Below are 23,873 nucleotides of genomic sequence, written 5' to 3'. Positions count from 1 at the left end.
CCAAGGCTTTCATCCAGACTTTTCTTGAAAGAAGCCAGGATATTGGCGTGAAAAACAGGACTGGGTAGTTTATTCTATACTACCTCAACATATTCTAAAGTGCTTCCTGTTCTCACTTTCCACTTGTGTCCTCTGTTTTGTGTCTCACTGTTCACTCTGAAGAAGTCCAATGGCTTTTGTCAATGGCTTTGAGGATTGTGAAAACATGTACCTTTAAAATATTCTCTCTTCACGACTAAAAAGTCTTCTTTCCCTTCAGCGTGTCAGTGTATGACATACCTTTAAGCCCCAGAATATATTTCTGGACTGATTTCCCAGCAGCATTACGTAATGCTAACGTAACCAAACTTGTACACAATATTCTAAATATGGCCTTACTAGTGAATTAAACAAATTTAACATAACATTCCTTGATTTGCATTCTATGCTTTTAACAATACAGGATATCCTACCATTTTGTTTTCAATCTTATTGCTTCCCCACATTGTCTAGAAGACATACATAATGTCTTTTTCAGAAGTAGCCTCTTCTATATCAGCATTTCCCATTTTGCATTTACTGTATACTGAGTAGAGATCTCTGCAGTACTCCTCTAAGTAGATCACTCTAATCTGAGTATTTATTCCTTATCTGTACTTGCTGTTTTCTATTAATCAATTCTCAAACCAAATGTATGTGGTTCTTTCAATTTCTATCATCTGTAATTTTAGAATTTAAGTCTCTTCTGAGGAACTTTATCAAAAGCCTTCTGAAATCTAAATACACCTTATCATGGGCTCTTGTGTATTCATTATTGGTGTTGCTTGTTCAAATAACTCAAGTAGGACAGGTATTTTCTAAAAGGTACATAATATGTAACATTCTAATATATACAGTACTTAGTGCCATTCAATAGACCATAGAATGAGCTAGGTGGATATATTTGGCTAGGGAAGGAAAATGTTTACAAAAAGAGTACTGTACCAACAAAGGCATTTAAAATCCAAAAGAAACACTTAGAACTTGAAAGAAAATCATTTCCATGCCAAGAAAATGCTCTGCAAGATACAGGACTTCATAAAAATCACATGGCTCTAAGGAACAGCTGCATCAAAAGACATTACATCTCCAACAACCATTAAATCAAAGATTTAATGGTTGTTTTTAAATCACCCTGCTCCACTCTTCATCCTCTGAATTTCAATGGGATCTTTAAGGTTGGGATACTTTGAAACACTAGATCTTTTCATCATTGTTCAGGTGAAGTTTACTAGGAATTTCAGACTTCAATTTTTTCTGCCCCAATCTCCTGTTTAAAACATACATAAGAATATAATTTATAATAGATAAATATCTAAAGGTAAATGAGCTGCCAAATCTAAAATGTACATTTGATGTTCGTTAGTGGTTATGCACACTGTAGTTATGTAATGGGCTGAGGTTCCATGAAACATTGAATTTACATCTCTATTTTGTTGTTTAAGATGTAAGTGGCATTGCAAGATATCACAAAAAACCCTGGGTATGAAAATAAACACTGGGGTTGCATAAAAATTAATAACAAAGAGAAAGAAAAGCACTGCCTTCTGTTTCCAAAGAGGAGCAAATTCCTTTTTTATCGGTGCTTCCTTTTACAAACATCTTTTTTCAAATAACTCAGAGCTGTGACATTTACATACATTTTTACTGTACTACTGTAAACTGTGCTTTCATTATTCATCACAAGTAATTTAGTGTATTCTTTAAATCATCAAATAGCTGGAAAATTATATTAAACTAGTCAGGGATCCTAGAAAGGGCAATTACTTCTGTTTTTTAAATTCAGAAAACAACCTCAGCTCAACCAACAAAAATACTATTTTTAAGAAAAACTTAACTTTTCCGTACTCCACGTGAAATGTGAAAGGAACCAGAAGATTCAATGTTGCACATTTACAAGAATATCATACAAAAGTCTGAAATTATGCGTTGATATACAATACTTTCAGTTCTTATAAGGACCACTTCATTCTAGACTAAAGCCTATTTTACTACCTTAGAGCACACTCCAGTAAGATGTTGCAGAAGTCTAACATTGATTTAATAAAAGCAGGTATCAATAGTTTAGCATCAAACAGGAAGGAACAAGAGTATCAGGCTATTAATGTTACACAGGTTGAAGAAATATACCAGTCTGGACATGAGCTGGGAAACCACATGTACACCTTTTCATTCTGAAGCAAGACACAGAGATGTCAAAGATACTGTTAAAAGAAAAACAAAATGAATCACTTATCCACAAGAATCAGTATATTTTGAATGAGCATTAATCACTTCATATTAAATACAAATACACCATTTGTCTCTTTTCTGGTTTTTTGGTAGTTGGAGACCTTACAGCACCATTTCAGCTTTTATGACTCACAGGACTCACATGGAAACATTTCTCACATCAGATGTTTTTTTTTTCTTTATACACAAGAAACTCCACCCTAGTCTAAAAATTATACAGAGTAAATTGTGATTAAGGATTTGTCCTACTTTATGTAAGCTTTAGTTTAACCAAGAAAAATATAATCTTAAAATTGATATGAAATGTGTTTGGATCACTTAGAAGTAGCAACAGGATTTATGTTTGATGCACAGAAATATGAACAGAATTCAAGCCATATAAATTCAGTTCAGATGTGGAATAAAACTACACCTAACATAACCCTGAAAGGCTGAATGGTTTAAGGAAAAGCAAAAAGCAAACTGTTGCAGATTATACTCAAGTTAATGTGCAATCAATAGTATAAGCTGTACAAGCAATTGAGGGTCTTCAAGGAATAGGGGAAACAGGCCGCTGAGGAGGCACCATTTCCAACAGTACAGAAACCAAAAAGAAAATCAAATTAAAGAAGTTAAAACTTTACAAACCTCAGTGAGAAGACTTTGGTTAAGCACCTTTAGAGATGGCCGGATGCTAGTTTTATAAGTGCTACCAGTTAATGCACTGTCAGCTAGAACTGAAAAATCTATAAAGATGTTATTCGGCCTTTTTGGTGGTCAGGTTTAGGCTAGGCTACTAGGAATTTCCTTCTTGTGCTGAAAAGGCAGAGTTCATTCCTTTGGGTCTGCCACAATTTTGCTCTTGTTTTCCACAGCCACAGAAGACCCCCACAAAGACTAAGCAGGCCAGAGACTGCGGCTAGACTTTGTTCCTTTTGGCGGATGTCCCAAGACAAAATCAAAGAGGGGATTCCTGTGAGCAAAACAATGCACATTCCTCCCTGTAGACTCAATAGCCGATCTAAGAGAATTAGTCACAGATTAAATGTAATACATTATCTCAAAAAATGAAATTAATTTAAATAAAATGGTACACTGTAATCAACTCACCACATACTGTACATATGGTAATCTTCACAGCAAAGCATGTACTTTTCTTTGTACATATATACATTAAACAGATACAGTGCACTAATATATTATCTCTGGTGCTCTTGCTCCTCCTCACCTGAAGCAAAGTAATTAACACTTGTTAGGAATCCCATTCTTTCAGTGTTCACTGTAAACAGGTTTTACATTAGTACCACTTCCTTAATCACAGACATCACAGAATGACAAGCGTGTAATTGCCACTTTTTAACCCCATGCAGTTCTGTTAGAGCTGTTATTCACATAATTAAAGAATTGCGCAACTATGTACAAGAAGATTTGCTTCTAATGTGTATTTAGCCTTTACCTACGTACATGTTTAAGATCTGGATACCCTAGACCAGGGCTGCCGAACTCTGAATTATACAAATGAACCCTTAATTCACCTTGAAATTTCATTAATTAAACAGGACCCTTTAACAGCTCTTAGTTTATCATCTGTAAATTGATTTTAAGTTATCAAGTTCCATAAATATGAACTCTTAAACTCTTTTGTGGCTTTCAAATTGATCAGTTTCAACCACTGCATGCCTAAAATCAAACACCTCTGATAGAAATACCATGTACTAATTGTTGTCTCTAAATTACCCCTGTGCGTGTGACTGCCCAGAGATGTACCAAGATGCGGTTCCACTTTGTGCCCTAAGTTTCCTAGGAATAAGAAGCTTTATGATAATGGGTGATTGGTGGATTTGACGAGCCTTAGGCTGATTAACCCAACAATGACCACCGGTCTTTATAACAGGAACTAAACATGAAATTGAACAAGTAAAGGTTTATTGCTGAAAAGGGAAGAAAAACACATCTATAATGGCTCCATAGCCAAAATATTGTGTTTCTTTTCTTGTCTTTTCAGCATGGAATAAACCTTTATTTGTTCCTTTGCAGCCTACACATGTTGATGCAGCTACCTACTTGAACTAAATGTGAAATTGTAATGCATGTTACACCAATGCCTATTTTGAGTAATTACAAGGTAAATCTATGAATATGGTAATTATTATTATAGTTCAAGCAAGAGATGTTCCTAAACTCATAGAACAAATAGCCAAACCCCATGAGCAACCCTTTAAAAAGACTGTGCTCGTGCCTTGTTCATTTTGCAGATTGTTTACTTGTTTTCCTTACTTTTCCAAGATTAAAAAAAAAAACTTCTAGGTTGAATCTCAAATATTCATTCCATTTTGCATAATTACATTGTACGTACAATAAATACAATTGCATTGCAAAAAATAATTCAATTTTGAACAAGCTGTGTAAAGAAACAAAATCAACTTTTCTTCCCATAATTATACTGCTTTTTTATGTGTACAATGATATATTTACAAATAAATTAATCAGCCCATTCAATTCATTCATCAGAGGACAAATCCCTATGTTGTGCTCCTACAATTCAGCAGTGACAATTCTTCTTTTCTGCATGGATTATCTACTATTATCTTGCTAACATACACCACAACAAAACCTCCACATCTAGTGTGCATCCTGAACCACATTGGGTAAAAGATGGACAGATTATTTGCAAGGTACTATAAGTGTGTCACCCAAAAATGTTGAGGTAGACTACCTGTGAATGTTTTTCTTTTCAGTATTACAACTGCAACCACTGTAAAGTCTAAAAATATGTCTTTGCAGACTGGAAGGCAGTGAATTTCAAGTAACAAGATCCATAAGCGATGACTTTGCTCTCCTCTGGAGTACTGAAACTGTAGCCTTTTTGTGAGACCCCTAGGGTTATATGAGACAAGGACTTTGTGGGGTAGGGGAGTTATCCTCAGCTGACTGAGAAAGGAAGATGAGCTCTGAATCAGAGACCTAAAATTAGCTGTGTGAAGCATGGCACTGGTGGTCAGATGAGTGGGAAAGTTAAATCTTATTTGGTTAAACAAAATGTTGCTGTAGGAACAACTGTTAGTCATTTAATCCCACTTCACCTCCAACACTGGAAGCACTTAGAAGCTAGTCATACAATACTGCCCCAGCTGTGTGCCAGTGGGCTCAGAAAGTCAGCGTCTTGCTATGTCTCTTTTATATAAGATTATATTATGAGAAAGTGTCCCTTCTCAGCAATCTTTTATTTCCAAAAAAACTCAAAGACCTAGAGTATAGCTCATTTTTACTTCCTTTTTTATTTTTTAAGAATACATTACCACATTCATCATTTTATTCAAAAGAGACTTATATCAGGGTGTTAGTTTCCTACAACTGTGGATCCTTGCTAATGCAACATTATGACATAAAAATATTCTGTATCCTCTGTTGCCACTGCTTTGCAAATAAAAATTATATAATATAGAACAGTGCGGAGCAGACACCAACACTGAATATTGACATCTTTAAGAAATACATTTGCAGAAAGTAGACTCCACATGATTACGTAAGACAAACTCCTTTCTTGGTAAGAACTTTGAGCAATAGTTCCAATAGTTGTCACACTTTCTGCCAATACAATGAATCATAATGTTTGGAAGTAACCACAAAATGCAGAGGTGCAATTATGAATGCCCTTAGATAACCTTAGCATTTTTTATTAGATATATCACTTTCCTTGTCCCTAATTTATAATAGTTATGAGGTCTCAAAACATAAAATATATGTGAATCATTTAAACAAAAAATAAAACTGTGCCAAAACTTATATTAAGTAGCTTTAGAATTCCAATACCTCCATCCCACAGACACCACTGCACTTTGTGGGTAAACATTTGTTGTACATATAAACTAATATTGTTCATTAATTATACTTTCCATAAAGTACTTGGGATTTTATGTCTTGCTTTACTTAAAAAATAGTAATGGATTAACGGTGTGTACCATGTGATACTTTCAAAATGTGTTTAAATAGAAGTGATTGACACCAGCACATTGTTAAGTCAGCTGAGTGTTGGTACTGTACATGCAGTTACACATGTTGGATATCTGAGACATTCCAAACAGATTGGAAGTAAAAACATATTGCTTACACTCTGTCCTAGAAAGCCATTAATCTTTGTTATTAAATTGCTTTAATTAAGTATTTAAGATGTCTTCTGTCGTGAAAGTCAATGGATGTCATATACACAAAAGTGAAAATCACAACTTTGTTTCCTTTTTTCAAATGTTACACTATTTTCCTTTAATATTTTTTGTCTTTTTAATTACTTCGGCTATTCGGTAACCAGTTATTTCAGCAAAGAAATTAATTTCTCAATCAGAAAAGCTCTTTAATGGTCACTCCCAAAAGCACAAAGCTCATTTTGGATTTTACATCCAAGACTTGAGAGCAACAGCTGCAGTCCTCTGGTTGCAATGTGGTCAAGAGAACATTTTGTTTTTCAGCTTTTATCCTGCCATTAGGTCTTTATAGTCCAATCACCATTAATCATCCATGTCTTCTTTTGATAAGTGATCAATAGCTAAGTTATGTTCTTACACAAAGGGTGTTCATAGTGCAAACGTGAGTTAAAATATATTACAAATCAAAGAGTTATAAAACTGAAACAGGTTTTTCTAAGTGTATCAGATGGTTTTGAAAAGCACAGTCTTTTTCATTATTTTGCCACTGTGCACATCCAAAAGTTAAAAAAATTGAGAGATTTCCTCAATGTATTATTTAATTTGAATCACTAAGCACTGTTTAGCTGTAAAAACTGTAGATCTTGTTATATCGAGAAGTACAAAATTGTTGGTTTCCATTTAGACTTAGACTTTGTGATCATATTATTAAGTCACATATTAAAGCTGACTGGGTATGCAAAGATTTGTCTCTAGTGGACAATCTCTAAATGTCATAATGGATGAAATCACCAGAAAGAGTACAGTAACATACCAATACCATACAGTAACAAGTTGCTTGAATGAGACTGAAAGTCATTGAAACTCCTTTAGAAACACTACACAGCACGATAAAACAAGAATAAAAACCATATAACACAATAAAATGTCACATCAAATGTAACGGGACTACTAATGTGGCATCCGAATCCCTGTGACTCTCAAGTCTCTTAATGGCATTTTCCATTATTTTTACCTGATGAATCTGAACCCCAGGTTCAGCTATTTCTTTTCAGGTCAAAATGTCTTATGAACCATTAAAAAAAGTCTCATTTTATATGTATAAATGATTGCAAAGGATTATGCAAGTTCTTCTATCGTGTTGTGTAGTGATTATGAAGTTGTGATAGTGCTGTTTAACCTCATTCAAGAAAAGCATTGCCTTGTTATATACTGTATATATAAATATGCTAAAACTATTGTATTGGACGATTAAAACAGCATTTAACTTTTATTTTCTGAGGCAGTTCAATTACAACCATCTATGTCTATATCCCAACTGATACAGAACAATGAACAGCAACTACACAAATTCCAATGTGAATGAGCTGTTTCCAATAGTTACAAGGTTATCCATTTCTTGTCTAAATATGAAAACAACTGTGAATATACAGTATTTGCTATCAAATATAAAGCTCTTTTCTGGTCTGTAAATATTTTAAGATTGCCCAATTCATGGTGAAAAATTGAATCAGATGATTCGGAAATAGAGCATTTTTTAATAATTGTCACACGGGATGGTCTGTGGGTTGCATTTTATTTCATTGGCTTGTTCAGCACATTGCTTACAGACAAACAATATTAAAAGCTATTGCATGTTAAGAGGGAACTGAAGCCAATTAATGTTTGCACATTGTAATACAAATATGCACAAATGTAATAGAAACCATATTTATTTTAAAGTGAAAATCATATGGAGTTCAGTTTTTTAAATAACAGGCCTTTAATCTTCAAGGGAGAGTAATGTAAACAGGAAGTGCCGAGGCAATTTTAAGACTGCTTCACAGACAAGTCTTAAAACAATAAGAAATGTAACAAACTAGTTTTTTTAAGAATTACAGGCTTAATTTTCCACATTTTGTAGAGTTCTTATTTAGAAAGATGCCAATACTGTATAGTCCCTTGAGGCTTTTTAAAAAATGAAAAAAACAAATCACTAACTTCAAATTTTCAAAATCTCAATTCTGTTACTAAACAGAAAACATTCCCAACAAGCTATGACTGTTTATAAAAAAAAGGTTAAGAGTATTTTCTGAAATTATGTTCAAACTTTTTAACACAGCAGCCACTTGTTCCTCAATAAACTGTACTTGTGAGAGCTACAAAATTGACATTCTTTGGAAATGCACCCGTGTTAAGATTTAACAAAACCTCAACTTTAAAACCTCAACCAAGACCATACAGATACTCCCTACACCAATCACAGTTTAAATGACGTTTTCAAAACCTTTTGTGAAGATGTATCAATTATTTACCAATGTGTTAAAATTGTTCTAATCATAACCAAAAAGACATTTTAAAGTTCTTCATGTGTGTGGCTTTATGACTAGGACCTCATCAGGTAGTGCTATGCATTATACATATTTACAAGCAATACAGTTACATTTCTAAATTAAGCTAGTCAATGGAAGATGGACTTCATAAGGGTGAATTCTGAACAGTAAAGGGCATTTGAAGACGCACAAAGACAATATGACATACTAATTGCTTAGGATACTCTAGAAAAAAAATGTGCATTTGTTAATTCTGCCACTTGAGACTCCTGTTATTCTTTCATGTGAGCCAAGGCATGCAGTCTATATTTAACTTACCATGTGCACATGTGAGTTTTGTAAGTCAATGTACACAGATGTCAGAGTTTCCTTAGAAACCGTCTTCCACTTTAGTAACAGAAACTGCACGGCATGCCAAACTGAGAGAAACGATCACCAATGAAATGGTTTGTAATAAAAACAAGAGAAGAAGTGATGAAATAGTTTCTTCCAAACAGGGGTTTTCAGAACTCTCAAAGGACATCTGTTCATTCACACACAAATATATGTAGAATTGGCACACCAAACAGCTTGGAGATATATTTGAAGGCTGATTTTTTTCTTCATTTTAAGATCTGTATAAGAAAGACAGCTATTCCTGGAGAGTGGGGCCTTTGATGTAAAACATGCGTATCGTGGGATAAAACGAAACTGGAGCACAGTTATCCAGGAAAATGGGATTCCCTCACTTTACTGTCCACTTCACTGAGGGTCTGCCTGTTGTTGAATGTACAGGCTCAGGATTTATCAGTTCTCAAGGAAGGCCACGTAGTCAGTGAGTCTAGCCAACTGCTGCTCGTTAGGAACGAGGGAAACTGGGGGAGGATCTGCAAACAGACAAAAGAGAAGAGAGAACGCCATTTTATACCACCCCTCTTCAGCATTAGGCCATCCCACACAACAATGCACAGATCTTTGACAGGACACAGGATGGCCCCACGAGTACAATGCTCAAACTTAATCTGTGCAATCCTTATGCACCTGTACTGTGTGAAACCTTGATAGAATTAAAACAATTTTGGGTGTACTTTTTCACACTTCCTCAGAAGTTACTATTAAATTACTATAAATCTACAGACAAAATACAGAGCACCAGTAATGTGTTTCAGAGGTTTTAAAAAAAATGTAATGCTAGGATTTCTCAATACTGAATTTCATACTTTGATTGTTTAGTAGTTTGGCAAGAGTTGCATTTACATTTAGCAGATGCAGAAGCAATGACAAAGAGCAATATATATCATATTTAAAAAATTGAAGGTGCAGTTACAGTGTATCTAGTATGTATATGGTCTGCAAAGAATAGTGAAGAAATTACGTCAGAAATTTCAAAGGGCTAAGAATTTGGTGTAAGAGGAAATTCTGCACACGAAACACTTGATATACTTAATGTTAGGGCTTTAAATTATCCAGAAAAATCAAATAACAGCAATACTTATGAAGGTTGGAGAAAACTCTGTACTATTCTGCAATAAATAAACTGCTATTTGTGTTGCATTCATAGCTCAGTGAGGTTTTCCTCTTGCCCAAAGCAACTGAATGTTTATAATTTAAAATCTTGGAAGACATTTCACATATCTGTTGTTTTAAAATAAAAAACAGCACTCTTTCCAAACCTAATGGAAACGGGTAAAAAGCCACACAAAAATGAGCTGGTAAACACTGAAGCAGCAGCAAAGGCTACCAATAAACAACAGTATTTTGTGTGTGAAGAGTAAGAGCTCCCCCTACCTGGCTTCTGTGGCATTACCATCCTGGTGTTGGGGTCCGCCTGCCATCCTTGACTCACAACTCCTGAAAAATACATTGGAAGGTACAAGCAAATAACTAGCAACTTAAAACCATGTTTTAAACAAAGATACTAAGTTATCCTGAAATCACAAAAGCCTCTAAAGTTAAGAATATGGATTCCTCCTTATAATTTTGGTTACCCTCACTTGATCTTTAAACCAGAAAAAGTGCAAACATGCTACAGGATGTACACCAAACCACAAACTTCTGCTTCAGTTTAACCACATGAAGCTTTTTACCTAATGTGTGGTCTGTTTAATTACAATTAATCAGAAAAGTCTTCATATTTGTAATGTTCAAACACTTTTTAATCAAAGAAAATTGAAACGTTGAGTTAAGAAAATGCTTGCCTTTGAGATAAGGCATTTAATCCTTTATATCGAATCCTTTAATATGCAAAATCATATTTTCTTTCTTTAAGTTATTGCTTTCAAACGTTAAGTTTGGTATTTGAAAATGGTTTGTTTGAGATGATTCATCTCCTTTTCCTTACTTCTAAAAAAATTGCACAATCAGATTCAAAAAGAGATTTAACCTCACCCATAATTTATTTAATGGGCCACTTATGTATAAAAAATCTACTGTATCCAATTGGCTTCTTACAGTGTAGGACTGATCTTAGACAAAATTAGCTACCACGGGAAGTCTGACAGCTATCCAAATCCTTGATGACCGAAAGCCTGGAGTTACATATAGAGAGCAGGATTACCCTTTACAGCTTCTTCCACTGTATACCCCACAAAAGCAGCAAAATCGTCAGCTGTGATTGAGGTGTAAGCCTGAGCCACCAGACCAAGGGCCCTCCTCCGTGTTGCCTCTGCAGGAAAAAAAGCACAGGAACAATGAAGGAGATGGGGAAAAGGGGTGGCATGATGATTGTGGCTTGAGTATCAAACTTTAGGATATTATAATGATTACAAATGAAAAGGAGAGTTAATTAACTAGCAGTTAATTGGTCCAAGGACTTCCAGTCATTTTTTCAAAGAAACCAGGGTATTTCTTTCAACAGCATGGACGAATAGCTTGTTCCACACTTCCACAACCCTTTAAAAATCAGATGCAACAAAATAAAAACGGTTGACTATATTTTTTCTAGAAAGTTATAAAGGCATCTGATTCTGTGCAAAAACTTAAAAAACAGCATTTAGATAAAACCTACTTTGATTTAAAAATATGACACATCCACCTATCGTAAATGATAAACCTAGAACTTCAGGGCAGGTTTTTTTTTTTGTCAGCAGATTTATCTTTTTAACCTACGGCAACCTTCACTACACATAATGATGTACTAGGTTAGTAATCCGAGACTGTTGGGGAGGTCACAGTTTTGATTTAATCCAGACATAAATTCTTCACAACATTTGCAAGTAATTACGCTGACTCACACCACTTCTTTTCACTGTATAGCAACACTTCCATGAGCCAATACAAAACACCACCTCATAGCGACATTAAAGATATTAATAGCAACAATCAAATGGAGAGACAATAACCTACGACACCTGGATACAGATACAAACCTGAAATGGAACTGAACTTTGCAAAAATGTTTTGTTCCTTCCACGTTTTTGTTTTTTAATGAAAATTGAAAATTAATGCCATTTGGCTAAAATTCGAGATTTCCCTTAAAAGTTATTAGTTACTGTTATAAAACACTGACATGACATAACGTAGTTAGAAGAAAAAAGTTTAATTAATTTGATTAAATCCTGGTGCTTCAATGAGCTGGTGTGGTCTTAAACTATTCAGGTCATGGCTGTTATTTCTCAGATTCTAGTACTTATTTGTTGGAACCCAGATACAGATAAAATCTATTATTAGAGAGGTCATTACTGTCCTTTAAACTACTGTTACAAATGGACATTCCATACACATCTGTCTTATTTTCATTTCATATATTTTTACACCACATAAAATACCTCCACTCGTCTTGGCCATTATAGAGTTCAATTTTCTGTTTCTATGAGGTGATGGTGGGCTGACCCACATTGATATTTACTGTATAAAGACACTTTTAGGATTGGTCCACATTTAGACCACTCATCTGTCATCTGTTTCCAAGCCCCTGAAGACAGTTGAACCCCTCTGTTACTGTAGCATCAAAACTGTAACCAATACTAATATTACAGTGTTTTCTCTGGTGTCTGAGGCTGAAGTGACTAATTCAGACAGATGACATAATTCTATCAGATTGCTTTTACTTGCTTATATGATAAAGGTTTCTAGACGATTTCCAGTAGTTACTTTAACAACCTGCCAAAGAAATGTATTACGGTTTGCCAACAAATCATAAGTGCTAAGCTACCTCATGAGTAGACAGGTGCTGTAATTGTCAAGAGCAGCTACTGGGTCAGTGGTATCATTATGACTCCCGTGTGATCGGTTCCAGGGTTCATTCTGCTCATTTTAAAATTGTTTGGTTTTTCATACAACAGGAAGTAAGGTTAAACTGGACCAAGCTCAAAATACCAAGAACCACAAATACTGTATATACTTTTAAACAATTTTATTTCACTAGATATATACAAGGTTTATTTCCAAACGACAAAATCTCTCTGCACTATTACTTCAAGTACGTTGTTTTCAGTTAACTTCAATATATAACAGTGTTGTGGAAACACCACCTAAAGATTATCGCTAATTTCATTTTATCCAGTGTGGATTTCAGCTAAACTAACAAAATGAACAGTCCCTATGTTTAAAGGAATAACAGGAGAATCTTTATGACACTATAATACTAAAGATCTCATTTTAAAACCAACAACAAAATACAAAAGTAAAAAAAGGAAAATAAATACAAAGTTTCATCTTGCATTAGTAAAAAAAACAAAGTTGTATTCTTTTCATACACAGCACTTGTGCCGTCTGTAAATCAAACAAAAAAATCTTTTATAGCTATTTACAGAGTAGATTCACAGCACCAATCTGCTAGTGCTGGGGTCCAAGAAACTACTCCTGTCATATACTTTTTTCACATTTTTCCAAGAAAGTAGAACCCTGACTTGTTTTTGACCCCTGCACAAACTATAGCTTGTCAGTTTTTCCTTCGCCTTGTCATTGATATTCTACAATGTTATTTTTAATTAATGTTTATTCCTCCTCTTCTTCCTCCTCCTCCTCCTCTTCTTCTGCATCTTCATACTCCTCACTTTCCTCTGTTCCAAAGTCCATATTTTTAAGGATGGCCTGGGCATGATCTGTGACCAACGTAAAATTGTCCATCTTCTCGAATCCTGGTTCTGGCTTTTGTGCTAGACATGATTTAGCTGCTTCTCTGGTCTTGGTGATGAGCTCTTTGGCTGCAAAAAGAAATTCGGTCACATTGCTGTTGTCCATGGTCTGGATTGCAGTTTCCACCAGTTTGCTGCCTGTTTCAAGCTGCGCTGTGTACTGCTGGGCCAGAGAATGCAGGTGATTCACCTTCTGCTCCTGCTCCTGCCCTATCTTCTCCAGCAGCTCACCTTTCTTCTCCTCCAAAATTGCATACAGCAGATCAAACTTCTCAACCAGGGTCTGCTTGTGCCGCAGCCCATTCTCCTCAATGGCCTTGCAGGTGTCTTCCAACTGGTTCATGACAGCTTGCAGACAGTTATTCCCAGCCATCAGCAGGTCCACAGAGTTACTCAGCTCACTCTTCTGCGTCTGGTATATGTTCTGCAGGGGCGACACCTCACAGTCCTTGTGTGCCCCAAACACTTTGCACATGGAGCAGGTAGGTACCTGGCAAGTGACACAGTAGATGTTGATCTTCTCGTCTTCATGCTCCTGGCACATGAGCTCGGCAACTTTCTTGGTCTTGAGTGGAGCCTCGGGAGTGCTCACTAGCTGCTGCTTGTAAATGTCAATGATGTTTTCAACCAGGAGGTTTCTCTGAAGCCCGTAGACCCCATGACGATCCAGGACAACCTCAAATCTGCAAGTGGGACAGCGGAATATCCCACCGGAATAGTGGTAGGGGTTGTTTGCGTCGTAGAGGTCGTTGGCACAGCCCCTGCAAAGGTTATGTTGGCAAGGCAGAATCACCACAGGCTTGGTGAACATTTCCAAACAGATGGGGCAACTCAGCTGCTTTTCCAAGCTCTCCATCGGACTCGAAGATGTGATGATATGGTCGGCTTTGATATCCATTACGAGCTCGGTCTCAAAACTCCTTTATATATTCCCTGTTATGATAGTTCTGAGCTGAACCAGACAAGCTTCTTCTCTCTCTGAGCTATCTGAAACTGTTGCGGTAGCTGCTGTCGATCTCTGCAAAGTTCGTTGTGATCTGTCCAAGCACAGAAAAGCCTGCTATATTTATACTGCCTGCTGCATAGGGACATACGATCCCCATGTTCTGGATTCCTCCAAGCTTGTTTATGAGTTTAGGTTCGGAGAAATTGTATCAACACGATGACACCCCCTATCCTTTGCTCCTCTGCAGAGGAGGAAAACAGTAAGGACAAATTTAATGTAACAAACAGGCCTCATGTGACAAGGATTTGACTTTGACTTACCAGTTTCATCATACCTCACAAGACATTTTCTGTTGCCAAAAAACAGGATGTCACATCGACTCTCAAACAAAATGTTCTTTATGTTTGTTGAGATTAACATATATACAGTACATGTGTATGTCCCAACACATGCAGTTGATAGAACTAAAGAAATAATAAAACCTAAGATATTAAAAATATATAATTGTACATATATTTAAATAATATGTAATGATGCAGCCTATGCAATAAGGCAATGATGCTTCCCATTGTACATCAGATTTCTCTGGATGCTCCAAGATTAACAAAAAAACAACTGTGAACAATTATTTTAAAGCAAATTCAATTTCAGGTTCCTTTTAGGAGTGGGGACATTTAAAAAAACACCCAAAAATAAATACATAAATAGGTTTTTGTGGTTATTTGCCACAACATAAATAATCAGTCATGTGCTCAAACTCACACTTCTTCCTCAGAGTATTTGGTTGCACACAACCCTTGTGCAAGTTTATTATGAAGGTTCAGTATGTGCTGTTATGACTTGACTACTAAAAGTAACTAGTGTCAAATGACAAGCCACTTATAACAAGACACAAATGTATTAAGCAATGTTGGATGGCATAATATCAGTTTACTTTGGAGGGAGAGGGATCAATACAGCATGTTTCTGGGCAGAAGAAGCCTGATCTAACTTGTTCAGTCTTCTACTCCTGCTGCTCAATGGTAAGCTGTCTTCAGAATTAATCAAATCTTGTGTTCTGTGCATTCAAGTTAATGTATTGCACTTTATATGTTGAGTGATCATTTATACTTGTTAATTAATTAATATTTTGTTGTGAATTATTTTTTCTTAATTATTATACAACAATCACCAAAATCTGTTTTAATCTTGAAAATGGGATTTACTTTAGGATATATCTGGTTTAAAGTTTATGAAAGACAGCACATATTCAAACAGAAAAAGGTAAGGTTCATTTAACATTTTCTGAACTTCTGTTTCTTAAAGATACAAAAACCGTAGAGGTAACCATTTACAACATAACATTAATAATTAGCATTAGAAATGGTCCATAATAATATACCTATAACCTGCACATTTTAAGGTGGATGTTAATTGAAGATATTTTAAATTAAGATATATTTTTCTAAAAATCATAGCTGTTCATGTAATCATTGTTTATAATGAAGTGTAACTTCCATTCAACAAAGCATTATAAACTGTTTAATTCAACCAGCTGATATTTTAAAACCTCTAAATATTGAGATATTTTCATGTCAGTATGTTAAGAATACTGAAGTTAATATGCTCAGGGTATTTTGAATGTAGGCGTGTGGATGTACAATTACACATGTATTCATCAGCAGAAGACAAATAACTGACCGTCCGGTCTATTCCCAGACAGAAGTTGTGCACAAAGAGCTAATTATTTGTTTGATTAATATTTAATAATATTTAATTAATATTAATCACATGTGATTGAAAGGACCTTTTGTGTGACATAAAGACAAATAAATAACTAAGGAATTTCTTTTTTCAAGGACTGTCAAGTGGCTCAACTGGTAAAGGAGCTCACCTGAATACAGGCTGAGCATGTGATCACAAGTTCAAGCCTGGGTCAAGTCACTAGCCAACTGTGATTCCTCAATCTCCGGCTCACAGTCAGCTAAGCGCCCTGAGAGTAAAGTGGGATTACTCAGCCAGCGTTCACTCACTCAAAGACCCCTGCAGTTTCCTGGGCACGTGGCACTGTTGGTAAGAGCTGTTCCCCTCTCCCAAACAGCGCTGCACCTCTGGTACGAGGCTGTGATGCAAGTGTCATGTTCAAAAACTAGTGGCTTGACGGAAATTGCCAACACCTCCTAATTCTCCCGTGTGGGGTTCATAGCTACAAGCTGAGACTTGGAAAACACACAACTGGTTACTCCAAATAGGGTGGGTATAATAAAACAAATAACTGGTGACTAAAAACAATCTTATTTGGGGATTTTTCAGATAACATCTCTTCTTGAGTTTTTTAAAGAAAAGTAACACAAACAGGAGATAAGATATTTCCCGTTATGTTTACTTTTCTTCATGTAGCACAAGAAAGTTTCTTGTTCTAAAATGTCTGTAACAAATCTATAATATAAATGACTGCATCTTATTTTTTAAGAAAGATTTAATAATTGTTTACCAACTATGCAAATAAACTGTGTAATAGTGATGCCTCATTCACCAGGCATCACAATTATTTTAGGCTTTAATTTTTCCTTTTGGTGAATGTTGACCTTATATAACAAATATCCCAAAGAATACGAAAACTGTTCAAAACCCAAGTCACTAACTTATGAATGCAGACACATATGCAACAGGAATGAGCCTTTACAGCAAAAAAACTATATCGAAGTGAAATCTCAGAACAGGTGATTAAGCAGGCTGGCTGACTTAATAATTTACGTGCCTGCTGCAGCAGTCATGCCACCAGATAAGAATCATGGGAAAGTACCTCTGAGAGCCTCCATGACTGGCTGAATGGTTTCAGACCACTGATGAGCAGCAATTGCTGTGTATATTCCTGGGAAGTCCCTCTGCCAGATCCGCTGGCCCACACCCCAGATAGCAGCCAGTTCAGGGTTAGCCTGCAAGAGCCAAAATGAAGAAACTTTCACTCTCGTTCAGCTACTCCACTGCCACCAATTTGTCTTTTCGAATGGTTTCTCTCTTGCACATTGTTTCCTCCCGTTAAAACCTTATCGACTACAACACATAGTCGTTACGTACCTAATACTCAGAAACATAAGTTAGATATGCGGAACTGTCCACTCACAGACATATGCCACTGTTGTGGGGTTTGCTATGGGTGTCTTAATGGAGACCATTTAGGGCTGTGGGTTTTCAGGGGACTTGCTCCACAAGTGTAGAACTCCCTCCCTGCCAACCTGAGAAATGTTAACTCTTTTACAGTTTTAAAGACTCGCCTGTTTAGTTGAGTTTTAATTATGTTTGCCTTTTCTCCTTTTCCACATTTTTAATTTGTATATTTATTTCTGTAAAATGTTATTTTGACTTTTTACCCTGTGAGGTGTCCCAAGGACTGTAAATGTACATGGGCACTGAAATAAATCCTTGTAAGACATTCCTTTGAGTTTGTGAATGTATCATGTCACTCTTGACTTATTCTAGAGCAGAAATATATTTTCCATAAAATGTACGTCGGACAACTTTAGCATAACGTCCCTTTATTTAAATACTACATTTTGTATTGTATATCCTGACTTTTTTTTGTGTTTCTTCACATTGTATAGAAAATGTAAATGATATGACATAAACCAAACACCTTTGAATTTCTCAAAAAAAGTATTTCCAATGCCTGTGCTTATTAGTTTATATTTATAGCTTGTATTTTTGCTAACTACATGGGGCACACTGCACTTGTCTACATTACATGTCATGTCCCAGAATCTCAGGCTAAGGACTGTAAACTTAATGTTTCTTCCTAACATATTTAAAAGATAATGACAATTTTAACAAGAAAAGCATATGATGCATAAAGCAAATTGATTTTTCTCACAGGAGTTGCAACAAGCTCAAACTATTTATGCAATATATTTTTTATTTTGACTTGTGAATGTTCAACTGCCTTAAAAAATACAGAACTGTTTACAATTTGCTCTGTATTTCTTTGAAATACATTTTAAAGGCAGGACTCTGTGCTGCATGAAATAATGTCATTAATAGTTGTCCTTGGTTAATATGACTAAAGGAAATAAAAAAAAACACAAAACTCCAACAATATACTATAGTCTATTGTATAAATACACAGTTCTACATCATGGTAAAAACAGAGTATAAAGCCCACTTAAGCTTATACAACAATGCAAAGAGCACCACTAAGATTATACACTTAAAAGCAGTGTATAATAATTAAAACTTTTTCTTCTGTGCGGAATCAACTAAACTGAACTCTACTTCCAACTGGATCGAACAACAATTTGTGCTAAAGCAGGGCTGAACTATTCTCCAAATAAGAACTGTTTAAATGTTCACTAATTTGCCTTCATATACAGTATATACATATACTGTTTGGGACATTTCTCAACAGAATCACTAAGGCACTTCAATAACAACAACAAATTTGGTGTTGTAAAACTAACGAAAAGGAGAGGTAAATACAGAATCTTATGCTGTGCCCTGCTTACTTCTGACAGATAAAGAGAAACATTAACAGAGTGTAGCTTATAAAAAGACAGAAAGTTCTATATGTCCCTGAAGCCCAGGAACAGGTTACTTAAGCTGTTTCCCAACAGCTCTAAATGTCAGCTGTCGATGCCACTGCAGGCCAGAGACACGTGGCAGAGATAATGAAATCCCTCATGATTCAATCATCCCAGTTCAAGAGTGCAGCATTCTGTTATCTCTTATTTTTATCTTTATACTTCAAAGGAAAAAACAATTCAAAGACTATACTTAGCACTAAAATTATAGTTCTTAAAAATGATCGAGAGTTTGGAGATATCTTCTGCAAGAACTATCAATTTTCTTTTTTTGGAAGGGGTGTTAAAAACACAGCAGCTAGATTTTTAATTTCCTCATTTTCTATTCTGTTTCATTCAAAGTAAAATAATTTTAAAAAATTACCTTAAGTATAACAGTACATAACGTTTTCCAAACCAGGGAGTATTAAACATAAGGGCTTAGATATTACAGAATCTGAGGCTCTGTGGGCACATTTCTTTTGCAATCTACACTTCACTGCTGTCAAAATGTTAATGCTTATTGTCTACTTCTAAGCAAACTTGCCTTGAACTAGACTTAGAACTGGTTTCAAAAACAAGAACCATTGATTTCTTTTAAAAAACACCCAAACCATCTTATCTGTTAGATGTGTCTTCTGCTGATGTTAAATATATCTGAGTTTTTAATCACTTTAATACATCACAAATAAAGTTTAGTAAGTACTTACAGATTTGATTGCTTGTGGGATTCTCTTCCAAAGATACCGGGCATTATTCCTAAAAACAGAACACAGACAGACATTCCTCAAATTCCAGAACAATGCAAACCAGTACTTTCCATATCCTTTCCATGTGGTGAGTCCAGACAGACTGGCTTTGATGTCTCTTGAGGGCTTTTTCACACAGGAAAGACGTGGGTGCACAAAAGCTTTGTGACTCCCACAAGAATTAAATAGTTGGGACCAACAGCTTTGATGCTCTGTCCCATTTTTAATTTTTATTTATATACCTATCCTAAGGGATGAACGTGTAGGTCTCGAGAAAGCTAAGCTTACAAGTGCAATGCTTCTGTTGCTTTAGGTAAATCACCAGCTTCACCATGACAGACTTAACCAGTGCCATATGTAAAAAAAACATGTAAAACTATGCTAAAGCCATTTGCTGTTAGTGCTTTCAATGGTTCAGTTTTCTGTGCTGCATGGTGTTTTATCACAAAAACATTAAAGCTGCATTAGATGAGACTAGGTAATTACCTTTGATTAATTGACTGTGCTCTGCTATTACAACTTTAAGACACAGACTATAAACCAGTGTCTGTCTTTGCAGATATTAGTTATGCTTAAAGTTAAATGTTTTTTTGTATATGAAACTCAATTACCTTCATGCAAACAATAAAAACAGTTCTATCTACATATAAACTTGTATGTTTCTAAGTTCCTATGATTTTTCTTTTGATAAGGGGGAAGAAGAAATCTATTACACCTGTAACTATGATTACCAATATTAAAATCTACTCCATATGGAAGAAAATCCTAGCTGTTCTTATCATCTGTCATGGCAAATCAACACAATACAGATTTATCTATTTGTGCCATCACAATTAAGATGTCTGGATGGACTCAGAGGGGAGAGCCCTATATTAGATTATGAAGGGATTCGTAACTTCGAAACTTATTTTTGACTATGAAAAGTTAAGGATCCATAACAGTTGTGAACAAGTAGCCCATGTGCCTACACAATGCACAGTAAAGTAGCCCATCAATGTAATTTACTGAGCCTACAACCTGCTCTGATGACAGTAAATCCTGAGTGGCAGATTCTGAATGACAACATGTACTCTGCTATAACTCACATGTCATTGTGCAGGAGATATAGGGCCAGCAGCTGCCCGTACACTTGAGGAGTCGCAATGCCACCAGGTGCCTTGAAAGAAAACAAAGCACTTTTTAAATTGTAATTATATACAAAATACAGAAAATACATGGCAATAATAAATGTAACTTTTAACAAAAATATTTATTTAAATATTTCAGAATGCTTTGCAAATGTGGAATTTTTACCATAATCATGCAAAAATTCAAATATGCCACCATTTAAAAAAACGAGTTTCACTGGATGCAATTGGAATTGAGAAAAGAAATTCATCCCCACAATGAATTTCAGCATCATATCCAAAAAAGCAGTAATGTATATTCAAGAGATATGATCACTTTTGCTTTCAGTTACTGAATTTGAAAATCCCAGTGATTAAGCTAACGAACAAAACTAGACGATCTTTTATTGTAAGAGATACTTGCATTGTCCTTCACTTTGAGAATACCGCAAACACATTACAGTACCAAGGAAAGTAATGCCTATCAGAACTCAAAGGTATTAATAGAGCACGTAGAAAATCTCCTGCAAGCTAACTGAAAACTATTCAACAACTCTCGTACTGGTAACAATTTCTGTCAGTAAATTCGTCAGTTATCAATACTTATAAAATGAATACCATCAGACATTGCGTACAAACGTTGCTGTTACAACTGTAGCGGTTCTCTAGTTTCGTGGTTACCCCAGTTTCTGCAGGATTAAGCGGGCTGTGGCTATGTGACCCCCCAACCCCAGACTGAAAGCTCTCCTATTCTCGTGGTTTCTCCCCAGCAAATCTGGTGCAGACTTTTACAGCTGTGCACAACTCGTATGAGGCACCTGGCTCAAGGGAGCAGCCTTCTAGTCATAAATAGAGATCTGATCTGCTATGCCCCCCCGACACAGATGGAAACGACAATAAAACACATGCGTGTATACTTGAATAGAACAGGCGACACAGCACCAGCGAACCATTGATTCCAAAAATACTGTTTACATATGAAACATCGGGAAAATATTTCCCTAGTGTGATCACTGCCTTTAAACAACCACCCGAGGTCTAACAACAGCATCCTAGGTAACCGAGTAATTGAGGACTGCAAGCCGGCTGCTTCAGCAACACGTTGTGTTCACTGTCCGGGATGTTACTGAACGGTTGTGGCGTCTCTACACCAGGTCCTGGCTGGCAATGAACACACAACCTTGTTTTTAGGGAATCGGCTATATACCTCCAACTCCTGGGTTTCACACTGCTCCAGAAGTTTGTTGTAATTCTCTCCCATGATCACCGCCACTGGCATTTTTGGAAAACCAACCCAAACAGTAACAGATGAAAACACTTCCCTTTCCGGGGATACAGAGTGCGGCGTATAATATTATTACGGCGCAGAAACTTTCCTAGCGACCTCTAGTGGAGGGGAAAACTACGTGCGTGGTATTTAATAGACTATCGTGTGCAGTAAACTACTGTAGATCTTCCGAAGGAGAACTTTCGTACAGAATTAAATAATGAATCAAATTAAGGTATTTATTATACTTCTGTACATCCTAATATTAAAACCTATATTGCAACAACATTTTAGAATGTATCCGTTTTCTCTGGTCAAGCAAACCCGATGTTTCACAGGAATGTAATGAAATAAGAAACACTAGATGTCACTCCATACAAATATTTCGCTTTAAAAAAGCGGACTGTGGCCTTAAAAAAGAAAGTTAAACGCACTGATTTGTTAAATGTTTTACAGGAGATCATTGATACTTCGCATGATAGTCCACCGTAAAATCTGGTAAGAAAATATAATAATAATAATAATAATAATAATAATAATAATAATAATAATAATAATAATAATAAACTTTATTTTATAAAGCGCCTTTAAATGTGGCTTCTCAAAACGCTTTATGGAATGACAACAACAATAAATAAAAAGAATACACAAGATAAAACACAATTAAAATATATAGAGGAGACCGTGGATGGTGGTACTAAGAAAAGCAGAGGGGTGAAGAATGGAACCAGTTAAGTAAAGGTTTTTTACTTTAAGAAGAGGGTTTTGAATCTGGATTTGAAGGAGTTTAGAGAAGGTGACTCTCTGATATCCTTGGGGAGAGAGTTCCAGAGCTTGGGGGCATAACAGGAGAAGGCCCTGTCACCCATACAATGTAGACAGGCTTGGGGGACAGTAAGGAGGGCAGAATTAGAAGAGCGAAGGTTGCGAGGTGGGGAGTAGGGCGATAATAGTTCGGACAGATACTGAGGTGCCAAGCCATGCAGACCCTTATAGGTGAGCATGAGGATTTCAAAGTCTACACGGAATTTGACCGGAAGCCAGTGCAAGGACTCCAGGATAGGAGTAATGTGATCATTTGCACTAGACCTGGTCACTAAACCCTTTCCTACTTATATTTACATCTTAAATATTTCAATCAAGAGGGAAAGTGTTATATGTGACTAACGTTATTATATTGAAGATATATATTTCATATATTGTAGTTCCAACACGGCAACGTCATGATATTGTAATGTCGTGGGATTTTAAAGTTTCGTTTGACAGACGAAAGAGGTGTAAAGAAATGTATAAGTGCCAATCCACGTTGTTCAGGGAAGCGGAGAGATCAAATAAAACCTCAAATAAAACATGCAAATAAACATCATTGTATTTTGTTATTTACACCCCAGTATATTACCCAGAGTAAATTCATAAATGACCAGTCCGTTTTCCAGCTCTATAACGTCCTGCTTATTGACTGAGGAGTGAAAATGTTATTGAAAACCATAGTCTTGGCTCTCCTGTTCCAGGAGGTGGATCAGTACTCCTTGT

At 35.9% G+C, this 23,873-nt stretch overlaps 2 protein-coding genes and 1 long non-coding RNA gene across 3 annotated transcripts; 1 reads left to right on the top strand and 2 right to left on the bottom strand.

Moving 5' to 3' along the window:
• Positions 1 to 5,488: 5,488 nt before the first annotated feature.
• cops8 (COP9 signalosome subunit 8) lies at positions 5,489 to 22,400 on the bottom strand. The gene is made up of 7 exons (XM_015358539.2): positions 22,281 to 22,400; positions 21,053 to 21,123; positions 19,929 to 19,977; positions 17,472 to 17,604; positions 11,220 to 11,327; positions 10,451 to 10,513; positions 5,489 to 9,549 (listed from the first exon to the last, which is right to left on the bottom strand). The coding sequence occupies exons 1-7, from the start codon at positions 22,350 to 22,352 to the stop codon at positions 9,470 to 9,472; spliced, it is 576 nt and encodes a 191-aa protein (XP_015214025.1). The 5' UTR covers positions 22,353 to 22,400; the 3' UTR covers positions 5,489 to 9,469.
• On the bottom strand, positions 13,002 to 14,790 carry trim63b (tripartite motif containing 63b). Its single transcript, XM_069196331.1, has one exon. It carries the CDS (start codon positions 14,636 to 14,638, stop codon positions 13,601 to 13,603), a length of 1,038 nt encoding a protein of 345 aa, XP_069052432.1. The 5' UTR covers positions 14,639 to 14,790; the 3' UTR covers positions 13,002 to 13,600.
• On the top strand, positions 15,520 to 18,101 carry LOC107078755 (uncharacterized). The gene is made up of 2 exons (XR_001479723.2): positions 15,520 to 15,708; positions 16,525 to 18,101. It is a non-coding gene; the product is annotated as an uncharacterized lncRNA (long non-coding RNA).
• Positions 22,401 to 23,873: the final 1,473 nt, after the last annotated feature.

Source organism: Lepisosteus oculatus, chromosome 12 (assembly GCF_040954835.1).
Source record: "Lepisosteus oculatus isolate fLepOcu1 chromosome 12, fLepOcu1.hap2, whole genome shotgun sequence".
In the NCBI taxonomy this organism is placed as follows: Eukaryota; Metazoa; Chordata; class Actinopteri; order Semionotiformes; family Lepisosteidae; genus Lepisosteus; species Lepisosteus oculatus.
This window is presented reverse-complemented; position numbering and strand designations above follow the sequence as displayed.

What these genes read in the sequence shown, in the direction of transcription:
- trim63b (XM_069196331.1), bottom strand. Translation starts at nt 14,638, where the DNA reads ATGGATATCAAAGCCGACCATATCATCACATCTTCGAGTCCGATGGAG.
- cops8 (XM_015358539.2), bottom strand. Translation starts at nt 22,352, where the DNA reads ATGCCAGTGGCGGTGATCATGGGAGAGAATTACAACAAACTTCTGGAG. An exon ending in TCCCACAAGCAATCAAATCT is followed by an intron (nt 17,605 to 19,928) that starts GTAAGTACTTAC and finishes TGGCTCTTGCAG; the next exon opens with GCTAACCCTGAACTGGCTGC. An exon ending in GGTAATGCCACAGAAGCCAG is followed by an intron (nt 9,550 to 10,450) that starts GTAGGGGGAGCT and finishes GTCTGTTTGCAG; the next exon opens with ATCCTCCCCCAGTTTCCCTC.